Raw genomic sequence first — 27,982 nt, 5'->3', positions numbered from 1 at the left:
GATTCCCACACTTCTTTGTCAAAAATCCCTTTGACTAAAAAACTTGGGTTGGGATTCCCTGGTTGCGCAGTGGTTAAGAATCCGTCTGCCAGTGCAGGGGACAAGGTTTCGAGCTCTGGTCCGGGAAGATGCCACATGCCACGAAGCAACTAAACCCGTGCGCCACAACTACTGAGCCTGCGCTCTAGAGCCCGTGAGCCACAATTACTGACCCTGTGTGCCACAACTGCTGAAGCCCACGTGCCTAGAGCCCATGCTCCGCAACAAGAAGCCACCGCTATGAGAAGCCTGCACACCGAAATGGAGAGTAGCCCCTGCTCGCCATGGCTAGAGAAAGCCCGCGCGCAGCAATGAAGAACCAACACGGCCAAAAATAAAATAAATTAAATAAATTAATTTTAAAAAATAACCTTGGGTTTCTATACATTACTCCCTCATTTTGGTTCTTCATTAGACCTTTGTGGAAACAGTCAAAATGGCCACTAGTCTCTAGTATCTAACTGGGGTTATTTTGCCCCCCGGGGCATTTGGCCAAGTGTGGAAACGGTTCTGGTCGCCACAACTGAGGGTGCGGCTAAGCATCCTACAACGCACAGGACAGTCCCCACCACAAAAACTGGCCCCCAATTGCCCATAGTGCCCATTGAGAACCCTGCTCTAGTCTGCTTACCTGGTCCTCAGTTGCTCAAGTGGTTCTCCCCCTTCCTGCCCTGCTTTTCATGTTCACAAAATATCAAACCATCCCTCAAGCTGATCATGGATCCTGGATTTTTTTTTTTTTTTTGCGGTACTTGGGCCTCTCGCAGTTGTGGCCTCTCCCGTTGCGGAGAACAGGCTCCAGACGCGCAGGCTCAGCGGCCATGGCTCACGGGCCCAGTCACTCCGCGGCATGTGGGATCTTCCCGGACCGGGGCACGAACCCGTGTCCCCTGCATCGGCAGGCGGACTCTCAACCACTGCGCCACCAGGGAAGCCCAGATCCTGGATTTTTATATTCACGCTTACAGTTTTCTCAAACCATCAGAATGGGCTCAAAAATTCTAATAGTACAGCATTCAGGTTGGCAGCTTAAAATTTTTTTGTTTGATATCCGTTATTGATTGCTTGGGGCGAGGGAGTGGGTATGGAAGTGAAGAAAGAGGAAAGGAGCAGCGGGTGTATAGCAGGTGGGAAGTGCCTCAGCTAGGCAGACTACATACACATCCTGAGTTCTGTGAGATCAGCCCTTGTTTAGGGAGGGTGTTCTGTCCTCAGAGAAGGTGCCCTCGCCAGCAGACATCTGCAGCCTGCAGCCCTTGAGCAGGACAAGCTCAAAATGCAGACCTGTTGGGCTTCCCTGGTGGCGCAGTGGTTGAGAGTCTGCCTGCCGATGCAGGGGACACGGGTTTGTGCCCCGGTCCAGGAAGATCCCACATGCCGCGGAGTGGCTGGGCCCGTGAGCCATGGCCACTGGGCCTGCGCGTCCGGAGCCTGTGCTCCGCAGCGGGAGAGGCCACAACAGTGAGCGGCCTGAGTACCGGAAAAAAAACAAAAAAGCACACCTGTCCCCAGCGCAAGAGATGCCATGTGGGACCACTTTGTCCTCAACCCAGGGTCTTAAATTAGTACAGCTGGTGCAAATTAGTATAACCTGTGCACCAATTAACCTTGGGGCTGGGGTGGAGGTGATTGAAGGCATTTCTCCGCAATGGCATTTCTTCCTCTCTCAGCCTGAATAGATTCTTCCCTAAAAACATGTTAACGCTTCCAAATTTAGAAGTAGAGAGGCACTGTTTTGTTCTTTGACAGTTCGGGCAAAACTTATCTTACTGCCCAGCAGTGAGCACGCTTTAAAGTTATGAGAAGAGATGGGGTTCTCCTTCTGGGTTATTATACTTCACAGTAAACCAGTACCATGAAGGGTATGAAAATGGTTCTCTTAGTTGGAAGAAGTATGAAAGCGCTTAGCACCATGGCTTTCACACTGGCAGATGCTTAGTAAATGTATGTTGATTTTTTCTTTTAATTTCCATGGTGCTTTTCTTTTATAAAACATTTTTACATTTTCCCAGCCCTTATAGCAATCTTCTGAGAGGTTCTATTATCAATATTTTATAGTTGGGAGAACAGAGGTTCAGAAAGTATTAAATGGCTGTTCTCTAAACACTCAGCCTCAGGCACAGCAGGGCAGTCTGGCCTTCTATCAAGACCCCCATCCAGCTTTGGCACCTGCCATCTTGCCCCCCTTCTCCACACCCTTCCTGATATACCCTTTCCCACTCCCATCCCTCCATCCTCAGCCCCCGGAAGAAGAAGAGTCTTCACCTTCCAGCGTGTTCCTGCGGCCATCGGCTCCAATGATGACATCAAACTCAAACTCTGACAAAGAGTGGTCTGCAGGGAGAAATTCTGCCCGCCAGCCAATTTCTGCCAGGACAGAAAAATGAGATGAGTTAGCAGGACAGAGTGATTACATGCCCTCTGTGTTGGTCATGAGAAATGGATAATGCGACAGGTACAGGCACCCCAGACAGAGGCTCCAGCGGAAAGACCCAAGCTGTCCAGATTCACACTTGAATTTGGAGTCCTTCTGGCTTTAGCTTCAGTTCAATCCAGCACAAGGTAAACTAGCAGTGCTAACTCCACGCCTGGTTTTACTGGTTTCTATAAAGGGTGGGAGTCTATCCTAACGATCCTCACACCAGTCTCACTTGCACCTTATTTATATCAACAGATTCTACCATGTTCTCTCTGTATCCCCCCATTCCTCGGTCCCTTCCCATTGCTAAACAGAACTAAAAGCTTGTGCAGGGTATAATGAAACCAGCGTGAATTACTACTTTATTATGCTCAAACGTTCTTGTTGGGCAATACACAGTCTTTTATGAAACCATTTTCAGGTGCAATCTTGCTGGTTACCCATAATTAGGATTTAACACCCACTAGGGGTCTGGGAAAGGTGAAGAGCACACAGGTCTCAAAGTTAAATTACAGCTGCTGTCCTGCCGCAAAAGCCAACTAACATCTCCCCTAAATTCTCAATATTCTGGGCAGAGGATGGGAGAAATCAGAGTTGTAACCTGCATGTGAAACTATGAGGTCCCTGACATGAAGCTGGACCAAAAACTGAAAGCCCGGCCCAGCGGCAGAAGAGTTTGATAGTAAGTAAGATGCAGAGGCATCATGAACAAGCTCTCTGACCACGATGTATATAAAAGATCAGAATTTATATATATATACTAATAGGAACAAGAGATGAATTACTAAGTAAGACATACCTACAATGGGTGAATTTCGTGGTTTGTAAATTATTCTTCAATAAAGCTCAAAAATATTATATACTAAATAATATTTTGAACATTTATTTCATATTTGCTCTAGAAACTTCACTTTCTTTACCGGATTTTAAAATATCATGTGGGTATAATAAGTGTATCCACATATCTATGTGTGTATACACACAGCTTGAAGAGTATGCGAATGAACTTTACCAGACAACCGAATCTATGTCTTTTTCCTACTTACTACTTAGACTTCATCTGTCAAACTACCGCCTCGTAGTGACAGGGTAACCAAATTATATGTTAAATACTTAATAATAAATCCCCTGGGAGCTGAAGAGCAAAGCTCAAGTGACAGCAATGGTCCACAAAGGTAAAAGATCCTTTGATGAAATTATGCCAAACGGCTCTCAATAAGAATAACCTTAACAGGAACATCCTCTAGGAGTTGCAAATATGATTTCCGTTTTGCAATATCTGATTTCTAGACCAAAAGGAAAATTATACTGTACTTTGATTTTCTTGATCTTCAGGAGGCTCTAGAACCTTCACGAACTCCACATTCACATGGATTTCAACCCCCAATATCAAGGCCACCTTGAACAGGATGAGCTGCAACTGACGAATACCTGAGGGGAAGAGATGAACTGTCAGTAGCAATGTCCGAGTGCCTCCTGTATACAGAACACTATTATCACTGCTCAGTGATTTCTGAGCGTAGCAATATAGAGGCATGCCTCATTTTATTGCACTTCCCAGATATTACATTTTTTACAACTTGAAGGTTTAAGGCAACCCTGCGTCAAAGCAAGTACTCCCAGTGTCATTTTTCCAACAGCATTTGCTCATTTTGTATCTCTGTGTCACGTTTTGGCAATTCTAGCAATATTTCAAACTTTTTCACTATTATTATGTTTGTTATGGTGATCTGTTATCAGTGATCTTTGATGTTACTATTACAAGAAGATTACAACTCACTGAAGGCTCAGATGATGGTTCACATTTTTTAGCAATAAAGCATTTTAAAGTTAAGGTATTTACATTGTTTTTTAGACATAATTCTGTTATGCGTATATACTGAAAAGACTATAGTATAGTGTAAATATCACTTTTATATGCAATGTAATTCATGTAACTCATTTTATTGGGATATTCGTTTTATTGCGATGGTCTAGAACTGAACCTGCAATTTCTCCAAGGTATGCCTGTACCAGTAACGATCATTACTGAGTACTAATTATGTGCTAAGCACTCTGTGTTCTCTCATTTAACCCTTACAGTGGCCCTTCGGAGTAATTATTCTCATTTTATTTTTTTCCTAATAAAAAGAAATTTTTTTGTTTTGGCTTGCCAGATCTTAGTTCCCCAACCAGGGATTGAAACCGGGCCCTCAGCAGTGAAAACGTGGAGTCCTAACCACTGGTCACCAGGGAATTCTCTATTTTCATTTTAGAGATGAGGAATTAAGGCTCAACAAGCCTAAGTGACTTGCTCAAGCTCACACAGGAACAAAACTGGAATGTGGACTCAGATCTGTTTCCGAGACTGTGCTCGAGCTGTTAGGTAATCCTCTAATGATGGTGGCTCTCTCTTTCCTGCCTCCTTCCTGAACTGGGCTGTGGGTTTGATAAAGTGAAGATGGAAAGAGGCGTAAACAGAGAGACAGCAAAGAGCCAATACGTAAAGTCAGAGAGCAAACGGCTCACCCTGTGGGGGACTCTACCTAAGCTCTCAGCCATCCGGGGTAAGGGGTGGGGTGGTGACTCCTCCCCACAAAGCTGGGCTCATGATTTCCCACCTCCTACCCACTCTCCTAAACTCCCCCAAGGAGTGGCTCCTTGTTTCTCTATTTTGTTCCTGCCATTGAGCACAAATGGGCATGCCTTCAAATACATTTCTGAGAGCATAAAGTTTCAAATTATCTGTGGGTCCCTCTGTATTTTGTGGGCTTCGCTCATTTAACATTTATTGAACAGCTACCATGTGTCAGGTGCCATGCTAGGCCCAAGAGACATGGAACACTGTCTAACAGAGGAAACATGCGTAAACAGAATGGGGCAGGGCTTGGGGGCTGGGGGCAAGGTGGGTTGCAGAACAGGCCCTGAGCTGCAGTCCTGAAAGCCAAGGGAGGAGGGACCAAGATACCAGATCCCATGGAGAGATTAAGAAAATGAAGACTACAGGAGGCCAGGGCACGGGAGGTTGGGAAGCTTCTGGAATTTCTTTAGCACAGTGGCGGGAAGAAATCAGACCGCAATGGAAGGTGGCATGAGTAGAAAGTATAGGCAAAGTCTATGTCGCCTCTTTCTAGCATAAACATTTTGAGATGAAGAAAAGTAATGGGCTCTATCAGAGGACTAGAGGGCAGTGTGAGGTAAGGGCAGGTAAAAGGAGGGAAGGAAAGCAAGAGGGCCTAGAGTTGGAGAGGAAGTGGCCAGCTCGGCCTCTGGCCTCTGGCTGGGAGGAAGGAATGGGTACTGGGGAGAGGCGAGGGCAGGAGGAAGGAGAGGGGGCTGGGATGGGGAGTGCCCGTCAGCACTGGGAACTGGAGAAGGATGCCGACACAGGACAAGTGGGGAATTGCGGAGCAGTGCCGAGGACCAGGTCACAGCTGGGGCTGGAGACCATGGTCAGTCTGAAAGGAAGCCGATCAGCTGGGGCTTAAAGAACCCAACCCACCTCCTGCCTGGAAACAGGCTGTGGGGGAGGCCTGGCCTCTCTTCATAGTTTCAACATTCTTCGTCTGTCTGGTTTTGGCACCCAGTAGGTGCTCAATAAATTCTCCCTGCCTCTCTTCTCGCAGGTATTAGAGCTGCCCTTGACAATGATCACTCTGAACGTTCGAATCTCCGTTCCAGTCCTGCCAGTGCTTCTGCATGCTGGCATATTTCCAAGGACTAGGGGTTAAATGGGGGCCCCATTAATGAGGCAGTGAGGGGCTCCTGGCTGTCAAGGCAGCCTGGCAGCCTGGGACCTCCCCAGACCTCCTGATGCCCGGCTCTGCCTCTCAGCAAGGCTCGATGGGAAAGTGGTGCATAATGCTGTCATTCTAGATTGGTACCAATATACATTCTTCTGTGGGTGGTAAGGAATATCTGGAAAGCTGACACTGCAGCTTTCTGGGCAAATCCAAATTTCTTTCCAATAGACTCTTGGAATTTTCTCATCCCGGAGTGAGAACAAACCCTGGGCCACTGCTGGTAAGTTCTCCTGTATCTGACTGAATTACACCTTGTCTGGCTGATAATTCTCTCCAGTTGTTCCCGCCCTAACCCTACACCCTTTTCCCATCAGTGCCTGTGCTCATAAGAACATGGCTCTCAGGGTTCTCCTTCCACTCACTGGTTGAGAGACTGCAGCTCTGAATTAATTCTGGTTTAGGGATCCCGACTGCTTCTTGCTCACTGTACCCCACTGAATGCAAAGCACTTCCTGAGCACCTACGACCTGCCAGGCACAGAGACAGCACATTTCACACGTGACCTCATTTAATCCTCTCGGCCCTCCTGGTAGGCAGGCATCAATCACATTTAGGGGAGACACAACTGGGGCTGGAAGAAGATAAAGAATCTGAGCCAAGTCACACAGAAAATGGACAAGACAGATTTTGGACCCAAATCGGTTCAAATGCTTGAACTCTCTTTAACTTCCCTTTTATGAGTCATGATTGCTGTATATAAAATGGCTCAAGACCTCCTCCCTGCAGAGCATGAGGAGGGAGGCTGCTCTTCCAAAGCCTGTCTGCACAGATCTTGCCTCGAGAGACCCAGGCCTAAGTAATGTCAGAGCGAGAGGCCTCGATGCTCACCTTGTCCCACCTAAGCATTCAGGGATGGCCCGGGACCTGAAATCCATGTTCCCAATTCCCTTTCTTTTCTGGGTGAACCCCCATCACGATGGCCTCTCTCTTTTTAAAGTTCAAGGAAACCTGGTACAGGATCTGTCAATGGTGGCATTCCTCTGTTCTAAAACCTGCCCTGGTTCCCCAAACAGGCAACACGGTGTCCCAACTCCTTTACCCAAGAGGTCCCTGACAACCTGGCCCATTGAATGGTTTTATGTGGCTCCCTCTTCTGAGCTCCTTTAGCAAGTCTGACTGCTCTGTTAAAGCACATTTCATTATTGACAGAATCTCAGTGAGTTCTCTGAGGGTGCAGACTCTGTTACTTACCTCTGCCTCTGTTTCCCATATTTCATTCATTCATTCAACAGAAGTCTATTGAGCATCTACTATGTGTCAAGTACTCTTTTATGCCCTGGAGATACTCTGGTGAATGAGACATACCATGATCCCTGGCCTCATGGTGCTTCCAGCCTAGTGGGGCACAGCACAGGGCCTGGAATTAAATGTCTGCCAGTTGGATGTGTGGAGCCCCCAGAGACCTGCAAGATGAAATATCCTGGGGTCTCCACAATGTGGAGATATACCCCACCCAGGGTCAGCCCCCTCCCCACATGGGGTGTCACCAGTGGCTCCACTCACTGATATGGTCGATGGAGCCGGCACAGAACTTCCCATAGAACTTCTTGGCTCCCAGGCCTCGCAGGTCATGGATGGTGAAAGGCCAGAGGTGCAGCACGTTGTTCCGGGAGAAGGTGTCCCTCTTCTCCACCACGACCACTTTGGCCCCCAGGTAGGCAAGTTCAATGGCAGTGCGCAAACCACATGGTCCTCCTCCAATGATGAGACACTGCAGAGGGGAGAGAGGAGAAAGGCACTCAGCAACCTCTAGCCTTGCAGACACAAGCCCCTAGTCAGCAGCGTAACTGGGGAGCAAACCCCCATCCACCCAAATCAACCAGTGAGTGCAAACTGAGCACCTGTTAGGACCCGCCATTCATCCATCCGATGTACATTACCTGTGGGCCTACCACACACCAGGCACTGTGCCAAACCCCGTGAGGGACACAGAGGTAAAAGGATTCGGGGGAGGCACAGTAAGATACACGTGAGGTTCAGAGTTAAACTGAACTGGGCTTAAATCTCAGCTCTGGCATTTAACCTCTTAGTTCAAGGTGGATGGAGAGAAGGATACTCTGGGGGAAAGGAGGGAAAGGAGAGAAAAGAGACAAGGATTGGTCTGGAACTAGACGTCGAGAGTCTGAAACGTCAAGTGAAAGAGTATGGTCTTGGCCCTGTAGGCAATGGGGCCGTGTGGGCAGAGGTGACAAAACAGGATTCTGTTCAAGTCCCATGCTAGGTCTCAATGGACCCTGTCACACTGAACAAGACAAGGGTCCCTTCCCCAAGGAAGCTACAGCCACTTAGGAAAGAAGGGAAGATACATAATGACCTACCGAACTAGTTATGCTGGGCAAAAGTCCTTCCATTCAAATAAAGTCTTATGTGCAGCACCGATCCAATAAAAATGGGAAAAGGGTGATATTCTGGCTGAGAGACATCCCCATGCAGCAGCCTGCCCTATCCCAGGCAATTCCTGAACCACCTTCAAGAGGCAGGAGTTCGGGCTTCCCTGGTGGCGCAGTGGTTGAGAGTCCGCCTGCCGATGCAGGGGACACGGGTTTGTGCCCCGGTCCAGGAAGATCCCACATGCCGCGGAGCGGCTGGGCCCGTGAGCCATGGCCGCTGAGCCTGCGCGTCCGGAGCCTGTCCTCCGCAACGGGAGAGGCCACAACAGTGAGAGGCCCGCGTAACGCATAAAAAAAAAAAAAAAAAAAGAGGCAGGAGTTCAACTGGGGGGTCTAACTAACTGGGGATACCCCAGCAAAGTCACAGGGAAGGAGATCTGCAACCACACCCCACTGCTTGACATTGCACAGGCATCTGGAAACATCCCTTCTGCTTGGGATCAAAACTTATCTTAAAAAAATGCATTCCCCTTCCCCTAGCTATATTCCATCATCCAGTTATCACTCATCTGAGGCCTCCAGACTCCCAAAGGGGAACTGCAAATAAGCATATCAGAAGCTCCCACACCACAATCAGTGTGGCTTACTCGTTGGAACCTCCCAGAGAGTTGGTGGAAACTCTGTTAGGGGAAATGAAGTCACCGCTGAGATACAATTCACTCCAGAGACAGGGAGTGGGTATGCAAATCCTTTTGCTTCCTTTCTGGTTGGAGCTGACTGCAGAGAACCAACTCCCCCAAGCCCAGCTTCCCTCTTTATCTCACACCCCAAACAGCTCCTCTGGCTCAGACATAGCCAGACCATGACGGGCATTTCAAAGCAAGACTCCAAACCCCGACACTCTGAGGTTGGCTTCGGGGTTAAGTCTAGATTCACTGCATTTCTTTGCAGTTAGCGCATCTTTTCCTGTTTGCTGAGTTCTGTCACTCCCGGGCCAGGGGTGGAGTGGGGTGGGAGGATGTGGGGTGAAGAAGGGCAGGAAGGGCAGGAGGGGAGCCCTCCTGCATCCTTCTATCATCCACCAGGCCTGACCCAGCACTGCTCCTGGGGCCAGGCAGGGGATCCCATTCCCACCAGTTGGGGGTCTGCTGTACATTTCTCACGCAAACAGTAGCTGGCGTACCATTTCTGACCCTCCCAGCTAAACCTGAAATCCCACTGATGAAAGCTCAGTTTTCCCACCACCCTGGGCGCCAGCTCATACTTCGGGCCTGAAATTTCAGAGACGCCAGTCATACCCAAAGCAAATACCAATGGGCCTAATTACATAAAGGGAGAAAATTCGGTACAGATGTTATCAAGACAGGAGAGAAGGCTTGTTGGCCGAGGCCAGGCCCGTTCCTCTACGAGCACACTTGTTATGATTAACATGGGAACTCGGAGTTCTGACAAGAACCCGAAAACCGCGGCTGCTACGTGCCTGGGCAGAGGAGCGGGCGAGAAGAGGGCTCCCCTAGCCTGCCCATGGTTGACGCTCTGGATGGCGAGCATAGTGCAAACAGACCACGAACGCAAAGTGTTGTGATAACTCAACCCAGAGGAACTCTCCACCTTTCCCAGACGCATCCGGGCTTCACTGCTAAGGACTCGGTGCCAAGGAACAAAAATTTTTCATTAAAACTCAGCCTTGAGGCCGAGCCCCAAATTAGATTATACATTCCTCCCACAGGCTCTGTCCTTAGTGCTACCCCAGAACTAAGCTCCACGTGTTATAATTATCTGCATCTGATTCCCAGGCCAGTGTAAAAGCTCCTCAAAAGCTGTCCCCATGTCCAGTACAGGGCCTGGCACACAGGAGGCCTCAATAAAGAACTGATGGATGACGGAACGTCCCACACCCTCACGGCCCACCCAGTTCTTGCTGTCCGACTGTAACAAGGATGTTCGGTTCACGTCAGCTAGGGTTTATGTCTGCATTTCCCACCCAGGCTGGGGGAGCTGGAGTCTGCCAAGGCCACCAGGATCACGGATGTCAGCAGATCTGTGTGCTCAGGCGACATAAATTTATTACGCAGTGGGGAGCAGGGCAGATCCAACACCAGCAGGAAGTCCACTGTATAGATAAGCTTGGCAGTGCTTAGACCTCCACATTCGTGGAGAGAGACAAACACCACATGGAAAGATCATCTATTTATCAAAGGGTGGGAAGAGGGGATGAGGGGCCTCACCCACTGCCAAGGCACAGGGCTGGGGCAGCCCCAGCTCACACAGGACCCCTGTGCTCTCCCAGGGGAGCCCTACAAGCACTCCCCACTTCTTGGTGACACGGTGCATCTTCCAACCCCTAAGTGGGTAGGTGTGCCGGGACTGGTGCCAGCAATGCTAGAAGGATCGGTCCCCAGAGGGAGCCGCTGAGTGGAGCAGGGGCTAAGCCAGGGTTAGCCATCCGGAGGCTTGATTTCCACTTCTGAATTCTGCCTCCAGTTTCCTTGGGGGCTCCGTGTGCAGACAGCCCAGTGGGGTGGGGCAGAGAAAGCCAGCAAGCAGTTGCAGGCAGCTGGCAGACCAGGGTCTGCCATTCACAAGCTCACTCACCCAGGCTCTGCGCCTCACTGAAAAGGATGATTCTAGGATCTAAACTATACCACACTCAGCACTTTCCAGTTGCGAGGCATTGTCCTAATCATTTCATGTATTTCATCCTTCCAGCTGCCCTATCTATGAGATAACTGTCATCACCATCTCCACTTTGTACGTGAGGATACTGAGGCATCGAAAAGTTAAGCAACTTGCTCCAGGTACTGTTGTTACCCCCATATTTGAGCTAAGAAATGGAGGCAAAAGAGGGTCAGAAATTGCTCTAAGGTGGGTCACCTAATGAGGAAGTGGTCAAGTTTGGACACGAACCCAGGCAGTGTGGGTTCAAAGCCTGTGCTCTGAACTGCTTGTCTAACCAGGAGGATGGACCACAGAGGGTGCGGTCAGGATGAAGGAAGGCCAGTTTTCGCTCCTTCCCTGCACCCAGCACACGTCGGCCTCCTGAATGGAGCTGTGTTCAGTCTGAGTGCACAGGGCCTCTGCATGGAAGGCCTGAGCTTCCCTGGGATGGAAATTTATAGGCTGGACGAAGCTAGAGCCCCTGCAAGTCCTCAGAAGCCACTCAGGCAGGTGCCACAGCAGTGGTGGTTTGGGCATGGACAGTGGCAGCCTCTCTAGTGCCTCCGGAGACCTGGAAGCGAGCTGAGTGACACAAGGTCACGTGTGGTGCCGTCTCCCTGGTAGCAGCAGCCCTCCCGGCATGCTGACCCACAGGCCAGCTCCCTGGGCAGTGCTCTGGTTCCAGGGACGTGCCCTCACGTTTCCCGGCGTGGCTTCACAGGCTCACCAGCTCTTAGGGCAGGCCACTTATCTAAACCCAGGCAGGAAGGCCCTGACTATTACTGGGTTACCACAAGTAAAAACAGCTCATTCAGAATCACAGGACAGAGAGTCATCAGATCCTAGGTGCCTTCCACATGCTAATTCGGGGGGCATGGCCTCACAGCCTCACAGTGCTAAGTGAGGAGGGCTTAAGAGAGATGCAGCCACTTACGGTTCGAGCCGAGGATGGAGAAATTCTCTGTGGGGCGGCGGGGGGGGGGGGGGGGGGGGCAGACCTGACTCTTCACAGCAACTTCAAGGGCCACTCTGGTGAGGAGCCAACCCTCATCTGACTTGACACGGCCCTGCCCCTGCCCTGGTCTGACTCTCCTGTATCTGGGTCACACCCAGTTATTTCTGGGTAACAATTACCACCACTTACTAACCTCAGAAATTCACAGAGAGGAAATGAAGAAAGATATCCTGTCCTCCCTGCCTGCTCTCAAAACAATAATATGAATTGCTCTGAGAAACATTCCATTCCTCTCTGTCCCTCCCTTTCAGCCTGAGCCGGTGCTCTAACCCTTGTATGAGCAACTACAACCAGTGACCACGGGGTCTGGATTTTCAGGGACAGTTTCATTTGCAAACATCCTGTCCCTCGGCCTTGTGAGTACACTCAGATTGGACCCCCTGTTTGGGAGTCAGAAGTACAATCATCAAGGCTGTGCTTCCTGCCTCTGGGTGCTGTTCATACCTCCTGTATCTCCTCCCCATCTAAGGAATGAGTTCCCAGGAATTTCCCCCACCAACGGAAGAGATCAGCAGCCCACGACTCCTTTCATTTCAGATGCCAAAGTATGTCATCAACAGTGCCAACTCTGTCCCACCTTTGCACATGCCTGGCCATCCCATATTGGGAAGAGCAAGAGTAGAGACAGTATTGATAATAGCAATAATAAAACTCAGAGCTCCCACTTACTGCCTGCTTCTACCGTGCAAGAACTGTGCTAAGCACTTTGTAATACAGGGACCTCATTTCCTTCCTACAATAACCCTGAACCGGGCATAATTCGTCGCCATTTGGCAGATGAGAAAATTGGAGTTTAGGAAGGTTAAATGACTTAACCGTGGTCACAGGACTAGGTTGACAACTAACCTCAGATCCCAGAGTTTGTACTTGAAATCACAATCCTATATAAATTCTTCCAGGTTACCTTGGGCCTTGTGTGGTAGTGTTAGCATGTTCCCTCCTCAACTAGATAGGTAAGACCATTGAGGCTGCTCTGTGGGATGGCAGAGGATGCAAGAGAAGGTTCCTGTTCCCAAACCTCAGGAGGCTGTCTGGTTGGGAACTAGAGAAAGGGATACAGTGACCAAGAATGCTAGATGGTTTGGGACCACCTGTGACTACTGGAGACATTTGTGGAAGGGACAGATTTGGTCAAGAAAGGGTCCCTCCAGGACACAGCCCATGAGAGAACCAACCGCAATGAGAAGCCCGCGCACCGCAACGAAGAGTAGCCCCCACTCGCCGCAACCAGAGAAAAGCCCGCCTGCAGCAACGAAGACCCAACGCAGCCAAAAATAAAATAAATAAATTTATTAAAAAAAAAAAAGACCCTACATGACACTGCCCTCCAATTCCCCTTCTGTCTTCAGCTACTACCCACCGCCCTCCCTCTCTGCACTCCAGCTGTAAAGGTCTCCCTAAGCACACACAGGGTCTTTTCGCTTGCTTTGCACTCTGCCTGCAACATTCATATATATATATATGGCTATTTTATAATACAAAAAAGGGAATATATTGCAGAAAATATATAGGACTAGTTTTATTTTTCTTCATATTAACATCCAGCCTTCCAGCATTTTAAATGTTTGTAAATATTCCAAGCATCTGCTTGTATATTTTTCCATGATGGATTTTTTTTCCTGTTTTCAATCAAGTAGCTTTACAATATTTTTTGCAATATCTTATTATAAAAATTTTCAAATAAATAGAAAAGTTGAAAGCATTTTAGTGCACACCCAAATACCCACCACCTAGATTCTATGATTAGATTTTAGTCTCCTTGGTTTATCATATATCTATTCATCCATCCACCTCTCTACCCATTCATCAATTTAGCTTATTTTTTGGTGCATTTCAACGAAATTGCTGAATCAGTACATTCCTTCCCAAATACTTCAGGATACAAATCTAATTAACTAGAGTTCAATAATTACTAAAGTTCTTCACACCCTCTCAACATACACAAAAATACACTCAGAATGGTTTAAAGACTTAAACATAAGACATGGCACCATAAAACTCCTAAAAGAGAACACAGGCAAAACATTCTCTGACATAAATCATACCAATGTTTTCATAGGTCAGTCTCCCAAGAAAATAGAAATGAAAATGAAAGTAAACAAATGGGACCTAATCAAACTTACAAGCTTTTGCACAGCAAAGGAAACCATAAACAAAACAAAAAGACAACCTACAGAATGGGAGAAAGTATTGCAAATTATGCAACTGACAAGGGCTTAATTTCCAAGATATACAAAATAGTTCATGCAACTCAACAACTAAAAAACAATCCAACTGAAAAATGATCAGAAGACCTAGAGACACTTCTCCAAAGAAGACATACAGATGGTCAATGGGCACATGAAAAGATGCTCAACTTCACTAGTTATTAGAGAAATTAAATCAAAACTACAGTGAGCTACCGCCTCACACTGGTCAGAATGGCCATCGTTAAAAAGTCTACAGGGCTTCCCTGGTGGCGCAGTGGTTGAGAGTCTGCCTGCCGATGCAGGGGACACGGGTTTGTGCCCTGGTCTGGGAAGATCCCACATGCCGCGGAGCGGCTAGGCCTGTAAGCCATGGCCGCTGGGCCTGCGTGTCCGGAACCTGTGCTCCGCAATGGGAGAGGCCACAACAGTGAGAGGAAGTCTACAAATAACAAATGCTGCAGAAGGTGTGGAGAAAAGGGAACCCTCCTACACTGTTGGTGGGAGTGTAAATTGGTGCATCCATTATGGAAAACAGTATGGAGGTTCCCCCCAAAAATAAAAATAGAGCTACCATATGATCCAGCAGTCCCACTCCTGGGCATATATGCAGACCAAACTATAATTCAAAAAGATACATGCACCCCTATGTTCACAGCAGCACTATTCACGATAGCCAAGACATAGAAACGACCTAAATGTCCATTGACAGATGAATGGATAGAGAAGATGTGGTACATATATACAATGGAATACTACTCAGCCATAAAAAAGAATGAAATAATACCATTTGTAGCAACATGGATGCAACTAGAGATTATTATACTAAGTGAAGTAAGTCAGAAAGAGAAAGACAAATACCATATGATATCACTTATATGTGGAATCTAAAATATGACACAAACCTATCTATGAAACAGAAACAGAATCAGGGACATAGAGAATAGTCTGGTGGTTGCCAAGGGGAGGGGGATGAGAGAGGGATGGATTGGGAGTTTGAGATTAGCAGATGCAAACTGGTATATATAGAATGGATAAACAACAAGGTCCTACTGTACAGCACAGGGAACTATATTCAATATCTTGTGATAAACCATAATGGAAAAGAATATGAAAAAGAATGTATTGGGTTGGTCCAAAAGTTCGTTCAGGTTTTTCCATAAGACGTTATAGCAAAACCCAAACGAACTTTTGGGCCAACCCAATATATATATATGTATAACTGAGTCACTTTGCTGTACAGCAGTAATTAACACAACATTGTAAATCAACTATACTTCAATAAAAAATAAAAAAGGAATACATTATTCAAGTGTTTTCTTTTCAGGTAAAATTTACATACAAAAAATGTACACATCTAAACATACCATTTGCTGTGACAATGTACAATACATGTTGCTTCTTATAGCATCGGTTTTCTCCCCATCAACGGTCTTTCTTTAGTGGACCTGGTGAGTTCTTGTCCCTGGGCTCTGGTGCTGACATTTTGGTGTACACTGTTATCAGCAAGGAGCTTCTAGTCACAGGGGAGGGCTTGACCAGCCAGCTGCCTTGACTCCCTTTCCTCCCTTTGGGAGAGCAGAAGCCACAGGCCCTTCTAAGACGCAACCCCCTGCCCCGCCCCGAAAAAAGGGTGTGGAGGAATCTCACATTCCTTTAGGAGAAATAAGGGAAAGAAACTTCTGAGACGGGCTGAGTCTAGATATATTCAAAGCTAAAAACTCTAGGGCCAAAGCGAGACAGTGGCATGGACATATATACACTACCAAATGTAAAATAGATAGCTAGTGGGAAGCAGCCGCATAGCACAGGGAGATCAGCTCGGTGCTTTGTGACCACCTGGAGGGGTGGGATAGGGAGGGTGGGAGGGAGGGAGATGCAACAGGGAAGAGATATGGGAACATATGTATAACTGATTCACTTTGTTATAAAGCAGAAATTAACACACCATTGTAAAGCAATTATACTCCAATAAAGATGTAAAAAAACAAAACAAAACAAAAAACCTCTAGGGCCAGTTATAATCCATATGTAGAGAAAAAAGTAGAGCTAAGATACACAAACAATCTAGCCTCCAGAAAGATACACAAGTTCATATTTATCACTTTCTCTCTTTCTTTTCAGTTACTTAAGTGAGCTTTTGCTTTTAAACATTACAATGATAATAGCCAGCACTCAGAGTCCTTTATTCTCAACAACACACACCCATCCTGCCAATTTCACAGCTGAAACTTTTAAGTGCTGGAGCCAGAATTCAAACCCAGGTGCCTGGCTCCAGGAATCCTTCCTGCCTTTAACCACTGCTCTAGAGACCACTGCAGGGAGTTAGGGAGAGGGAGGTGGCAGGTGAGGAATCCCCACACCCTCCATTGCTCCATTTCTTAGTGATTTTTAATTCTTTTTCAAGTGTGTCTATCTGACCTCCTGTGACCTCTTCAAAAGTAGAGGTATGTCTGGCTCACTTTTGCATCCCAAGCAACTAGCCTGACCCAGGTTAAGTGTTCAGTGATGATTAGAAAAAAGAGAGGTGAGAGTACTCAGCAAGGCCCTGGGTGGACCAGTCTGGTGTGGTGGCAGTGACAACAACAGGCACTGGCAGGATCCAGTAGGAAAACTACAGCAATGGCAAGACACCCCTTCCCATCCAGGACTTAGTGACTTCTGAAAGGGGCCAACGTCATGGGTAACTCAATCCAATGAGAAAGGAGAACACAGGCTGAGTACCCACCTACACTTTCCCAGCCCAGAGAACCCAGCCAGGGCTGCGACCAGCAGCTGTCAAAATCCATCCAATGTCAAACATTTCCACTCAACAAGTGCCAAGACTGGGGGCCACTTAATGTCAGGAGAAGCATCTCCCGAGTATCTCACGTATGCCAGACCTGCAGCAGATGCTTTCTTTAAATCAGCCAGCTCATTTCCATTGTGAAAGTGGCACTGCTTTTCCCGGTATATAGTTAAGAAACTGAGACTCAGAGGTGCTGTGACTGAATAAAGCTGGCATTTGTTGAAGCCTAAGTCTGTATCAAGTACTGACCTAAGTGCTTCAGATGTATTAACTTACTCAAACCTCACAATAACCCAAGATTAAGAAACCGAGGCACCGGAGTGCCCAAGGTCACGTCGCAGTTAGGAAGGAGGAACTGGCATTCAGACGCAGGCTTCTAGCTCCAGAGCACAAACTCAGATCCACAGTGTTACACTTGCCTAAGATCACAGGGCTAATAAAAGGCAGAGCCAGGAGTCACAACCAGATCCTTGTGACTGGCAGCTGGCTCTTTCTGTTACATTGCCCTCGCTGCCACTTTTCTCCCAAGCGTTAGGGCCCACTGTCCCTTTCTGGCCCCTTTTCTCTCCCTGGTGAGACTCCTCCACTGGTGCCACCTCATCCTATGACCACTCGTGGCCACAGGCTAAGGCTGACCCTATCGGGGGCAGCAGCCTTGTCCCAGGCTGGCCTCTACAGACAGGCCACTGTGGGCCTGGTAACGGATCTGCATGAGAAGGGGCCAGGTGTTCGTTCCACGTTCACCGACTCCTATTGCTCTGAGGTCAGCAAAGGAGAGACTGTTTACCTGAGCCCAGCAGCTGTTTCTGCAGCCAGCTCAGAGCTGGGCTGAGAGCCCAAGGAGCACAAGGCCACCCCTGCCACTCCACAGCCATATCGGGACCAGCTAACCACCCCTCCAAGAGCCCTGGCATATTCCCCAAGAAGGAGGCTGTAGGTAAGAATACACCTATGAATATGCTGTTAGGATGTGCTGGCCTTCATATTCTCCTTTTGTAGGGTCTCTAGCCCCATAGGTAGGTGCTGAATGAATATGGCTGAGGGGTCTAAGCATGCCTTAGTTCAGGCATGCAAACAGGTCAAGACTTCCCAGCCCTTGGATGGAATGCCACCGAGAAACAGCACATATGGTAGCGAAGTAAGGGACAGGTTCTGAAGCTGGCAGGCCATTTGCCAGCTGTGTGCCTTCGAGCACAGCAGCTTATTACACTCATTTCTCTTGACCTCAGTTTCCTCAACCCTAAAAGAGGAATAGGGTATTGCCTACCAACTACAGTTGTTATGGGGATGGAATTAGTAAACTGTAGAATTGTTCACAAAAGAGCCTAGCCTAGCACAGGAGAAGCAGTCAATAAACAATAGCAGTGGCTGACAGCTCCTCTCCTCCCTCCCTTCTTCCGGAGGAGCAGTCCTAGAATGAAATCAGCATTTGGATCCCTGAGATATGGTCCAGTCCATCCAGGGATACGGATGCTGTGATCCCACCAGTTCAAAGGCTGGGAGTGGTTTGCATCCCTTGGGGCAGGTATACTGCCTTTATCAGCAAGTGGATGAACCTCACTTGTAGCCTGGGCACCCAAGAGGCAGCCGGGCTGCTGTCCCCTGCACTGGCGAGTTGCCCTGTGCCCCCTGAGCTCACAGGTACATGCACCGTCTGACCTGGAAGGGACTTTAGATCACAAGTCAGTGTGCTTTCTCTGTAAAGAGGCAGATAGTAAATATTTTAGACATTTTTGTCAACCACTGGCTTAGATCATCCTGTCTGAAACTTCCTTCCCTACCGCTGCCTTCCCCTTAGGGGGCCCAAGAAAATATTCATGAGAGCCCAGAGGCCATTTTAAGATGGGTTCCCCTTGCCACTCCTGCTGCCTGGGACGCCCTCCCGAAGATCTCTGCGTTCAGGTCTCAGCCCTAACACATCACATTCCTCGGTGATACCTCCCCAGCCCCACCCCGTTTAATCCAACACATCTCCCTGTTTATTTTCTGCACAGTGCTTATCACAACCCTAAAGCTCTTTTTTATTTATTAACTAGTTCACTGTGTGTCTCTCCCTCTGGAATGTAAGCTCCACCAAAGCAGGGGCCTTTTCTCCCTTACTCATGCTGTATCCCCAGGGGCCAGAATAGTCCCTGACCCATAGGAGGTGCCATGAAATATTTGCCAAATGAAGAAATGCATCATATCAAATCATGCCTTTACCCCAAATCAGGATGCACACAGAGGCTAACTGAAGTGTCAGAGCCAATATTTACTGAGACACTGTCTTAGGGGCTTTACATATATTATCTTATTAAATGAGTCAGAAACTAACTTATGAGACAGGAACTATTTTCTCTCCCCATTTCTGATGAAGCTAAGGTCCCACTGCTCAAAGGCATGTATCTGATAAGAGGCAAAGCTAAATTTCAAACCAAGGGGTCCAACTTTCAAATCTGGGGCCCAAACTATTAACTACCACTGCTGCTTATTTTACCTGGGATTATATCAAGTTAGTAGGTACACAGGTTGTCTGCAGCTGATTAGACACGCTAATGGGCAGTGAAGTGTCTTTCGACTTGTCAAAAGTGGAGGGAAGACATTATTATCTAATATATGCAGTATATGGGGCTTTTCTCATATTTACCAATGAAATAGCTAGGCTCAGATAGAGGGAACAACGTCAGATGTGACAAAGCTAGAGGTGACAGCAAATCTTAACAGTTCCCATGGGAAAATCCATCTGGTCAGTCGCACCTTGATCCACCTCCTGGAGGTGGGATATACGTCTGGTACCCAACCCACAGAAGACAGCTATACAGAAAAGTCCCATATCCCAATGTGGACCACCAGCTCCAGGAGACAAACCCTAGTGTATTTACGTTTAGAAGGCTATAGCATCTCACACGCCTTCCGGTCCAGGGAACCCCTTCTCACCAGTGTAATACAGTTTTGACTCCGTTTGCAACTGCTACAAAAGAAGTGAGTAGACTTACTCAGAGGCTCTTGACAGCTTCCAAGTGGGTCACTTTACAGTATAAAGTGGCTTGTAATTAAAGTGTTTTCAAAACTGTGAATAGATCACAGTGTCTAGACATTGGGAGACTCCAATGTTACTTACACCATCCTGCCCACCCATGTCTACAACCTGCCAAAGAACACACTATGTTTTCTTTATCAGAGCATCTTTAAGGACATGTTTCTGGAAAGCCTCTCCTCTCAGCCTGCTGGGAGCTGCTTGGGAATTCTTTCTGCCACCAAAAGGAAGGCATGCCTGGGCATCTAGGGCACCTGCTCTCTGGAGGCAGGCCTGGACCAGTGGAAGGACTGTGGCATCACCCCTCAGGCTGGCGGAGGAAGTCCACATATGGAAGGTGGGATTTCCGGGATCCGGATGTACTGTGTCATGGCTGTAACCCTCCAGGTAGAACAAACAAAGTGCTTCCCCAGCTTAAACACTGGGTGGGTGGGGGGTGGGGGGTAGAGGGGGAGCAAAGAGGTGGATGAGGTCATGTGTTACGCTCTGCTGAACTATTAAAAGGAAAATAAGGCATTTGGAAACCACTCTCCTAGCTCCCTGTAGTACCTGCTCCTATCAAGAATAAACCAAGGAGAAAAGGATATCTATCATACATTTGGTCATTCATTCATTCAGAAAACACTCAAGGAACACCTTTTCTTAGGCGTCACGTTGGGTACTAAGGAAATGGGCTAGGAGATGGGCATGTCACATTTCCTGCCCACAGGTACTCCCACTTCAGCAAAAACAAAACAAAACAACAAACCACTGAGGGTTTCTGAGCAAGATGGAGTTCACTAACCACACACAGAGGGAAGAGGAAAGAGCAGAGGCAGGACCTAGAAGGCAGCCAGCCACTCTCAGGCTGGGTGAAGAGGTCCTGCTAGGTGGGATCAGAGAGGTGGGGTGGAGGAGACATACCTACCCCAGAGAGGTTAACAAATTATAAATTCAGGTTTGAGGGGGTAGAAGGAGGAAGTGAAACTGACTCAGATTCTAAGACTGGGAGGGTGGTGCCAGTGTGAACGAAGACTGAAAGTCAGAAAGAAGAATACATTTAGGGAGTGGGAGGGAAGAGGAAGAGTGAAATTATGAATTTAGTTTCCAAGTTGTTGAGTGTCAGGTATCACAGAAAAATCCAGGAGGCATGGAGAAATCCCCATAGTTGATCCAGAGAGTAAAAGATACAGGTTTTTTAATAATAGTAACTTCTATTTAGTGGCGGTTTACTATGTAACAGGTATGGTACATGTCAATCTCATTTAATCCTAGCTGGAAACCTGTAAAGTGGGTATTATCATTATGCTCATTATACAGATGAGGAAATGGAGGCTCTGAAATGTTAACTAACCTGCCCATGGTTGCAGGTATCTGACACCGGCCATTTACGCTCTTTCTACTATGCCTAGGGCCTCTGATTTTGGAGTCATTGCCCATAAGACAAGACTACATCATCCAAAGTAAGAGTGTCCAGTAGAACCAAGTTTCTCAACTTTGGCACGATGGACGTTTTGGGCTGCATCATTTTTTATAGTTGGGGGTGGGGACTGTCCTGTGACTTGCAGGATGCTTAGCAGCAACCCTGGCCTTTCCCAACTAGATCACCTTCTCCCCTGAGCATGGCAATCAGAACTGTCTCTAAATATTGCCAGGTGTCCCTGGGGAGGCAAAATCGCCACCAGTTAAGAACCACTGCAACAGAAATATAATGTGAGCCACACATGTAGTTTTAAATTATCAGGTAGCCACAGGAAAATTAATTTTAATAATGCAATTTATTTAGTTCAATATATCTAAAATACTATTATTTCAACATGTAATCTATATGAAAAGTACTAATAAGCTATTGTTATGCAACCTTTTTTTCATACTAAGTCTTTGAAATCAGGTGTGTATTTTACACTTACAGCACATCTCAGTTTGGACTTGTCACATGTCACATGTCCAAGCCACGTGGCTAGTGGCACCTATACTGGACAGCACAGATCTAGAGGAAAGAAGAAGGGGCTCACTCACCCACATTTATGAACGGTGGAGACAGAGGGACAAAAGGCAACACTGAACAATGGTCAGAGGGCAGAAAAGACAACTTCTGGAGATGCTGGTAGCTCAAGCTTTTCCTTTCCCTTTCAAGAACAGTCCCTGCCCACCAGCAACCCATCTACCCTATGCGATGGCGTGGGGCAAGTGGGGAGTGGAGGCAGGTACCTGGTAAAGAGAGATGGAGGGAAAACAGAGAGAGACCAGAGGAGGGGGCCCTGGGAAGTTCACCCACACGGACAGTGGGAATCATTGAGGCTTTCAGGGAGGCAGCCACCGGAGGAGCAAGACAGAGACAGACAACTCATCCACAATCAGGAGACACCTAGTCACCTCTACCAGCAGCTGCTGACCCAGGGCTGATTCCAGCCCAAGTAACTGCTGAAACAAAGCCCTCAAAACCACAGCATCTGAGTCAATCTTGAGTCAGATACAGAAAAACCAAGGCCCTCGCCTGGGACCACTCAGTAACGATCAACACATCTTTGGGGTAATTCAAATGGAAGGGCTGGGGGCTTGCCACTGTCTGGACTTCATTTATTCACTCAGTAAGCCACTACTACCCTCTGAGGGGCATTACTGTCCCCACTGTACAGATGGAGACACAGAACCACACTGCTGGAGAGGGCCAGGGCCAGGATGTGTCACTAATTATTTAAAGAAAGAAAAAAAAAAAAAACTGAAGCACATAATTCAAAACTAAAATTTAGAGATGGTTCCCGCTTGAATTTGAAATCAGTTAACTCATCAATGTTTTATACAGGGAACAAGAAACAAAAAAACCCTTTACAATTAAAAAGAAAACAGCTCCATAGGATTAAAGAGAGGAAGGAAGAAGATAAAGGGAACAGGAGTAAGACAGAGGAAAACAAACAAAGGAACAAGAGGACCTGGATCCCCCCAGTGGAGGAGAGCAAAGGGGGACGGCAGAGCTCAGGCTCGTGCTCCAGCCTTGGGCGGAGAGCAGGGAAGCACCGTCCACCTCTGCTCTCTGAGTCTGGGTTCTGCATAAGTCATCACTGCTCTCTCCCATTCTCTGAGGAGAAACACTACTCATCCCTCAGAGGCTCTACCTGATGAGGATTAGCATGGTGGTGGACCAATGACTCCATCAGATCACCTTGAGGACAGGTTGAGAGGGCAGCCTGGCTACAGTGCCCACGCGCCTTGGGGCCTAAGCCTCTCCTGCCCGCCGGAAGGCAAATCCCCCCTTCTGAGTCGGTGGCTCCAGAAGAGAACCTCCCCTTAGCTGATGCCCAGGGTTCCCATCACCTGCAGCGGGCACCTCTGAACTGCCCAGCACTCTCAGAGCCAGTCAGCTCCTGGCTCTCCACACTCCTATGCAGCACCGAGCCAGCGAGAGTCACATCCCTGTACCATCTCTCCCAGTCAGGGCTCCCCCAATCATCTCATTTTGCAGATGGGTAAACTGAGGCCCAGAAACTGCAAGCCAGCCCGGGTTCTTTCCACTATGTGACAGACAGAATGAAGAGGGGTGTGTGTGTGTGTGTGTGCGTGTGTGTGTGTGTGTGTGTGTGTGTGTTCAATAACCTTAAATGGGAAGGTTACATATAGTTTTTACACACACATACAGTGCATGTAAAAAGGGCTTTATAAATTATAAAGCGTTTTTACAAATGATAGTTGTTATCATAAATCTACTCAATACAGAGTGCATATTGTTCTCTAGACAAGCTTATGGACCTGCTTACAGAGTTCCTTCTAGTCTGTTATTCAGCTAAGCCCCGCCCCACCCCCCAAAAAGCCATGTCTAACCTCTGCTTCATCCCTGTGTAGGCAAGGTTTGTTTTTCAAAACCCACTTTGTAAGCACTTGAGAGCTCTTCACGCTTCCCACAGTTTCCAGCAAAAGTGCAGGTCCCAGTTAATCCCATAAAGGAGAGCCTCCCCCTGCCGCTGTCTAGAGGGCCTCCACCTCCCCCGCAAGTAAAGAAGAAAGGAAACCCTTAACGGCGCCAGGAACCGTGGCCCCAGTCAGAGCCACTGGGCCCACCTTCTAGTTCCAGAGCAGCTGTGCTAAGCACCCACTATGCGCCTGGCAGGCATCCGGGTTAGGCTGAAGGAGGTACAGAATTTCCATGTCTTTGGTGGTGGTGTGGAAATGTGACCGCAGGCGGGGTTGGGCTTCAATGTGAAGCAGTTTAGAGGAAGCCTGCCAGGGTACAGGGGTGTCAGCCCAGTTTCACCCAGGCTTCCAGAGGTCTTACAGCTTCTCCTTTCACACTTTATATGGGCTGGGCCATCCTCATAGCCTCCCCGTGGAGAGCTGAGCATGACCATGCAGTCAAGGAACACTAAGAACTGGCACTGAGACTGGCAGGGCTCCTGCACTTGGGGGCCCTGGTCTCCTCTGGCCTCAATGTGCTCATCCATTGAATTGGTACCTATGACATCTGCACATGTCAGAGAGCTGCCGGGAGGCTCAGACTCCACCCTCCACCACCACCACAGCAGGCCAGACTGTCATCTGGACTGAAAGGAAGCATGAGAAGCTTAGAACAAGAGGAAGGGATGTGGGCAAGGAGGGTCTTCTGTGTGGAAAAGGGCTCTAGAACCGGGGAAGTGAGGCATATTTCTTCTCTATGCCCTCCAGCACTAGATAATAGCAATGGTTTTTATTCTAGTGGCAATCATTTCTGGAGTGCTCACTGCTTTATCCCCAGCTTCTAGAACACCGCCATCATGACACAAAATATATGTATGTGTTGAACTGAAGCTAATCATTGCTGTGAGCCCAGCACCTCAAATAAATAGGAGGAATCTTGGGGGTGGTAGGTGAGGAGCCCCTCCTGTGGCCATCAGCTTTTTGATGACTTTCTAGGCCACGTGAAGCCTCACTTCCTCCCCTCCAGCTCTGCAAAACTCCTAAGGCAGGAAGATTCAGGAGACTCAGCTAACTGGAGAGATTCTGAGCACCTAGAGGCTGAGAGATGGAGATAACCTCATCAGTCCCTAAGGCTTGAAGGCGGAACTGAAAACAACAGGGCCCACTAAGGGTTAGTTACCACTGTTGCTATTAACCACCAAAGTGAACCCCACCCCAATCCCCCTCCCCCAGAAGACTGAAGAGAGGGATCCCAGAAATTATTGCCCCAAGCTCATTCTTGTCTTAGTAAAAATACAGAAAGGCTTGGTTTACTACAATGTCTGGAATCTATTTGTGAAACCTCTCAGGGAGGCCAGACAATTTCATCACAAAACCCAAATGTCAGACATTCTCTGGGACAGATAACAGGGCAGGACATTCAAGAGTTAGGTGCCCTGCGGACAGACTGGAGGCTGGCGCTGTCCCCAGTTCACCTCTCCTGGGCTGGAGTTTCAGAGAAGCCGGGAGCACCAACTCTGCAGCCTCCATGGGCAGTAAGTCCAGTGGTTAGAGTCCGTAGTGGAGCCCTCCCTCCTCTGGGAAACAGACACCCATACTTAACCCCTGGGGGAAAGGAGAACAAGGAACAGCTCCCAAGAAGGGAGGCAGCCAGGGATAAAGATCCTCACTGTTCAGATCCCGTTCACCCTGACAAACAGCAATAATCACCAAGCCAATAACTTATTCTGTGTCTGACACTGTTTTAAGTGTTCTACATATATTAATTTATGTAGGTCTCACAATCACCCTGTGAGCTGAGTACTATTATCCCCAGTTTACAAGTGAGGAAATGGAGGCCCAGAGAGGTTAAGTAAGATGCCAGAGGTCACACAGCTAAAAATGAGATGTAAACCCAGGTTGGTCTGAACCCAAAGACCATGCTCTCAGGCACAGCACCACACCCACACCACTCTCTCACTTCTTGGCATGAAGAAGTGAGAGCCTAGAGGGCCGTCTATCTCAGTGGAGCCCCTGGTGTACCTAACTCTCCTACGTGCTGGGGCAGGAAGGCCCCTCTCACCTCAACAGTCCCCAGCCAGCATCTTCCCAGTGATATGTAAGAGACAAGACACACCATCAGCCCCTCCTGGCTCAGCTCAGTCTCAGAAACTCCGTCACACTCAATTCTCCTGCAGGCTTATGGCGAGCAGAGGTGGTTAGTTCTGGGCTCTGAGCTGGAATGGAGGTTCCACATCTGGTCTGCGACAGGGAGGAGGACATGTAGAGTATGGGTGATGGTCCTCCCCTGCTGTGCTCCAAATGGGTGCCCGTTGGTGCCCATCTAGCAATCATTCTAACGAATAGCGCAGCGCTCAGCTGGGCACACCATACATTTTCACCTACTCTCAAAATTGAGTCTGATTAGAACATGGTTCCAAGGCCCAGGACAGTTCAACAACCGAAAAACAAAACCACAGTACGTGTCATCTGAACCCAGTGACCATAAAGTCTTTTTTGATTCAGAGCCTAATTAAGGGGAAAAAAGGAGCAGGATAAGGTTCCATGATGGCATCGAGCCACCTTCCCCACATGCTCCTCACTTCCTGTACAGAGAAGCATTTTGTCACTTTAGCACCTTCTCACCAAGACAACAATAGGCTACATTTTTTCCATCTAAGAACAGTCAGCTTGAAACAGCAGATGGAGAAGCAGGGAGAGTGGTCGTGGTCTGCTGAGCCACTGAGGATGATGATTAATGGGTTTCCCAGGTCTGCTATCAGCTGTCCCAGACATGAAGTGGAGAGAATGCTCTTAGAACATGTCCCACCGTCGGCCCTCTCTCAGGCGCTCAGGGAGCAGCTCGGCCTATGCATTCTTAACCCATGAGCTCAGCCTGGAGGGGAGCCAGGGAAAGCCAAGGTGGACAGCGGAAGGGCCGGGAAAGGTCTGAGGACGCTGGTTCTCCCTGCTGCTCCAGGAAAGGAGACTAGCAATGCCATGGGGCATGAAGACACCAGCTCTGACTCCACAGCAATGGACTATCTGGTTTGGCCTCGATAACAAGAAAGACGCAGGATCACAACAAATTTAAGAGAGACCTTAAAGAGGCCTTCTACTAAGACCGCTCACGTCACACAAGAGGAAACAGAGCAGAGAGGAAGGGAGAGGGTAATTTATGTTTCTGAAGACTTCCTATGTGCTAGAAATGATTCTTTATATGTGTGTCAAAGCCGGTAAGGTATGTTTTAATATTGCTGCTTTACAGATAAGGAATTTGGGGCTCAAACCACTCAAGTAATTGGCCCAGGATTGTAAACTAATAAGTGAAGGAGCAGAGATTTGACCCAGGTCCCTCCCAGGCTCTTCCCAGCATTCCACCACCCCCTACTGCACACAGGCAGGCCCTACACAGCTCTTGGTCCCTAGTTCCCAAGTCTGTGACATCAGACCAGGGGTCCTTGACTATTTCTATGCCCTGGGTCACTCTGGCAACCCAGGGAAGCTTATGGACACTTTCTCAGAATAACACCTTTAAATGCATAAGATAAAATGTTAACACATTTAACATATCTAATAATATATTAAATGATGAGATCTAGCTGCAGGTCTAAGGCCTAATATAATTTCCAAATAGTAATAAGTGTAAACCAGAGATTGAGATATCTACAACTGCAAGGATAAGTGAAAATACCTGTGATTTCTATTGGTGACAAATCACAGGCACTCCTAAGGTAGATTTGCTGCCAGATTCATGATTGGGGGCAATGCTACATTTCAGTTAGAGGTTAGTGAAAATAAAGATTTTGCCCCCCTATCCAAGTTCACAGACTCTTAAAGATTAAAAAACCTTGTATCAGGCTTCCTGGTGGTGCAGTGGTTAAGAATCCGCCTGCCAATGCC

General features: G+C 47.9%; 1 protein-coding gene across 17 annotated transcripts in view; it reads right to left on the bottom strand.

Moving 5' to 3' along the window:
• LOC116758806 (F-actin-monooxygenase MICAL2) overlaps nt 1–27,982 on the bottom strand; it is a 222,787-nt gene that overhangs the window by 126,988 nt on the left and 67,817 nt on the right. For 15 of the 17 annotated variants that reach the window (XR_004351240.1, XR_004351238.1, XR_004351239.1 and 12 more), the window contains 3 exons: nt 7,744–7,951; nt 3,773–3,889; nt 2,305–2,406 (listed from right to left, as the gene is read on the bottom strand). Coding sequence is in view for 13 of the 17 variants with exons in the window: in XM_032642002.1 (XP_032497893.1) it covers nt 2,305–2,406; nt 3,773–3,889; nt 7,744–7,951 (427 nt within the window). In the remaining 4 variants the exon portion in view is untranslated. Of the gene's footprint in view, nt 1–2,304; nt 2,407–3,772; nt 3,890–7,743; nt 7,952–8,558; nt 8,721–15,796; nt 15,977–27,982 lie in introns of those variants that run through there. The other 2 variants (XM_032642011.1, XM_032642010.1) reach the window with 2 other exon arrangements.

This window comes from Phocoena sinus, chromosome 8 (genome assembly GCF_008692025.1).
Source record: "Phocoena sinus isolate mPhoSin1 chromosome 8, mPhoSin1.pri, whole genome shotgun sequence".
NCBI lineage: Eukaryota > Metazoa > Chordata > Mammalia > Artiodactyla > Phocoenidae > Phocoena > Phocoena sinus.
Note: the sequence above shows the minus strand (reverse complement) of the source record. Positions and strands in the feature narration are given on the sequence as shown.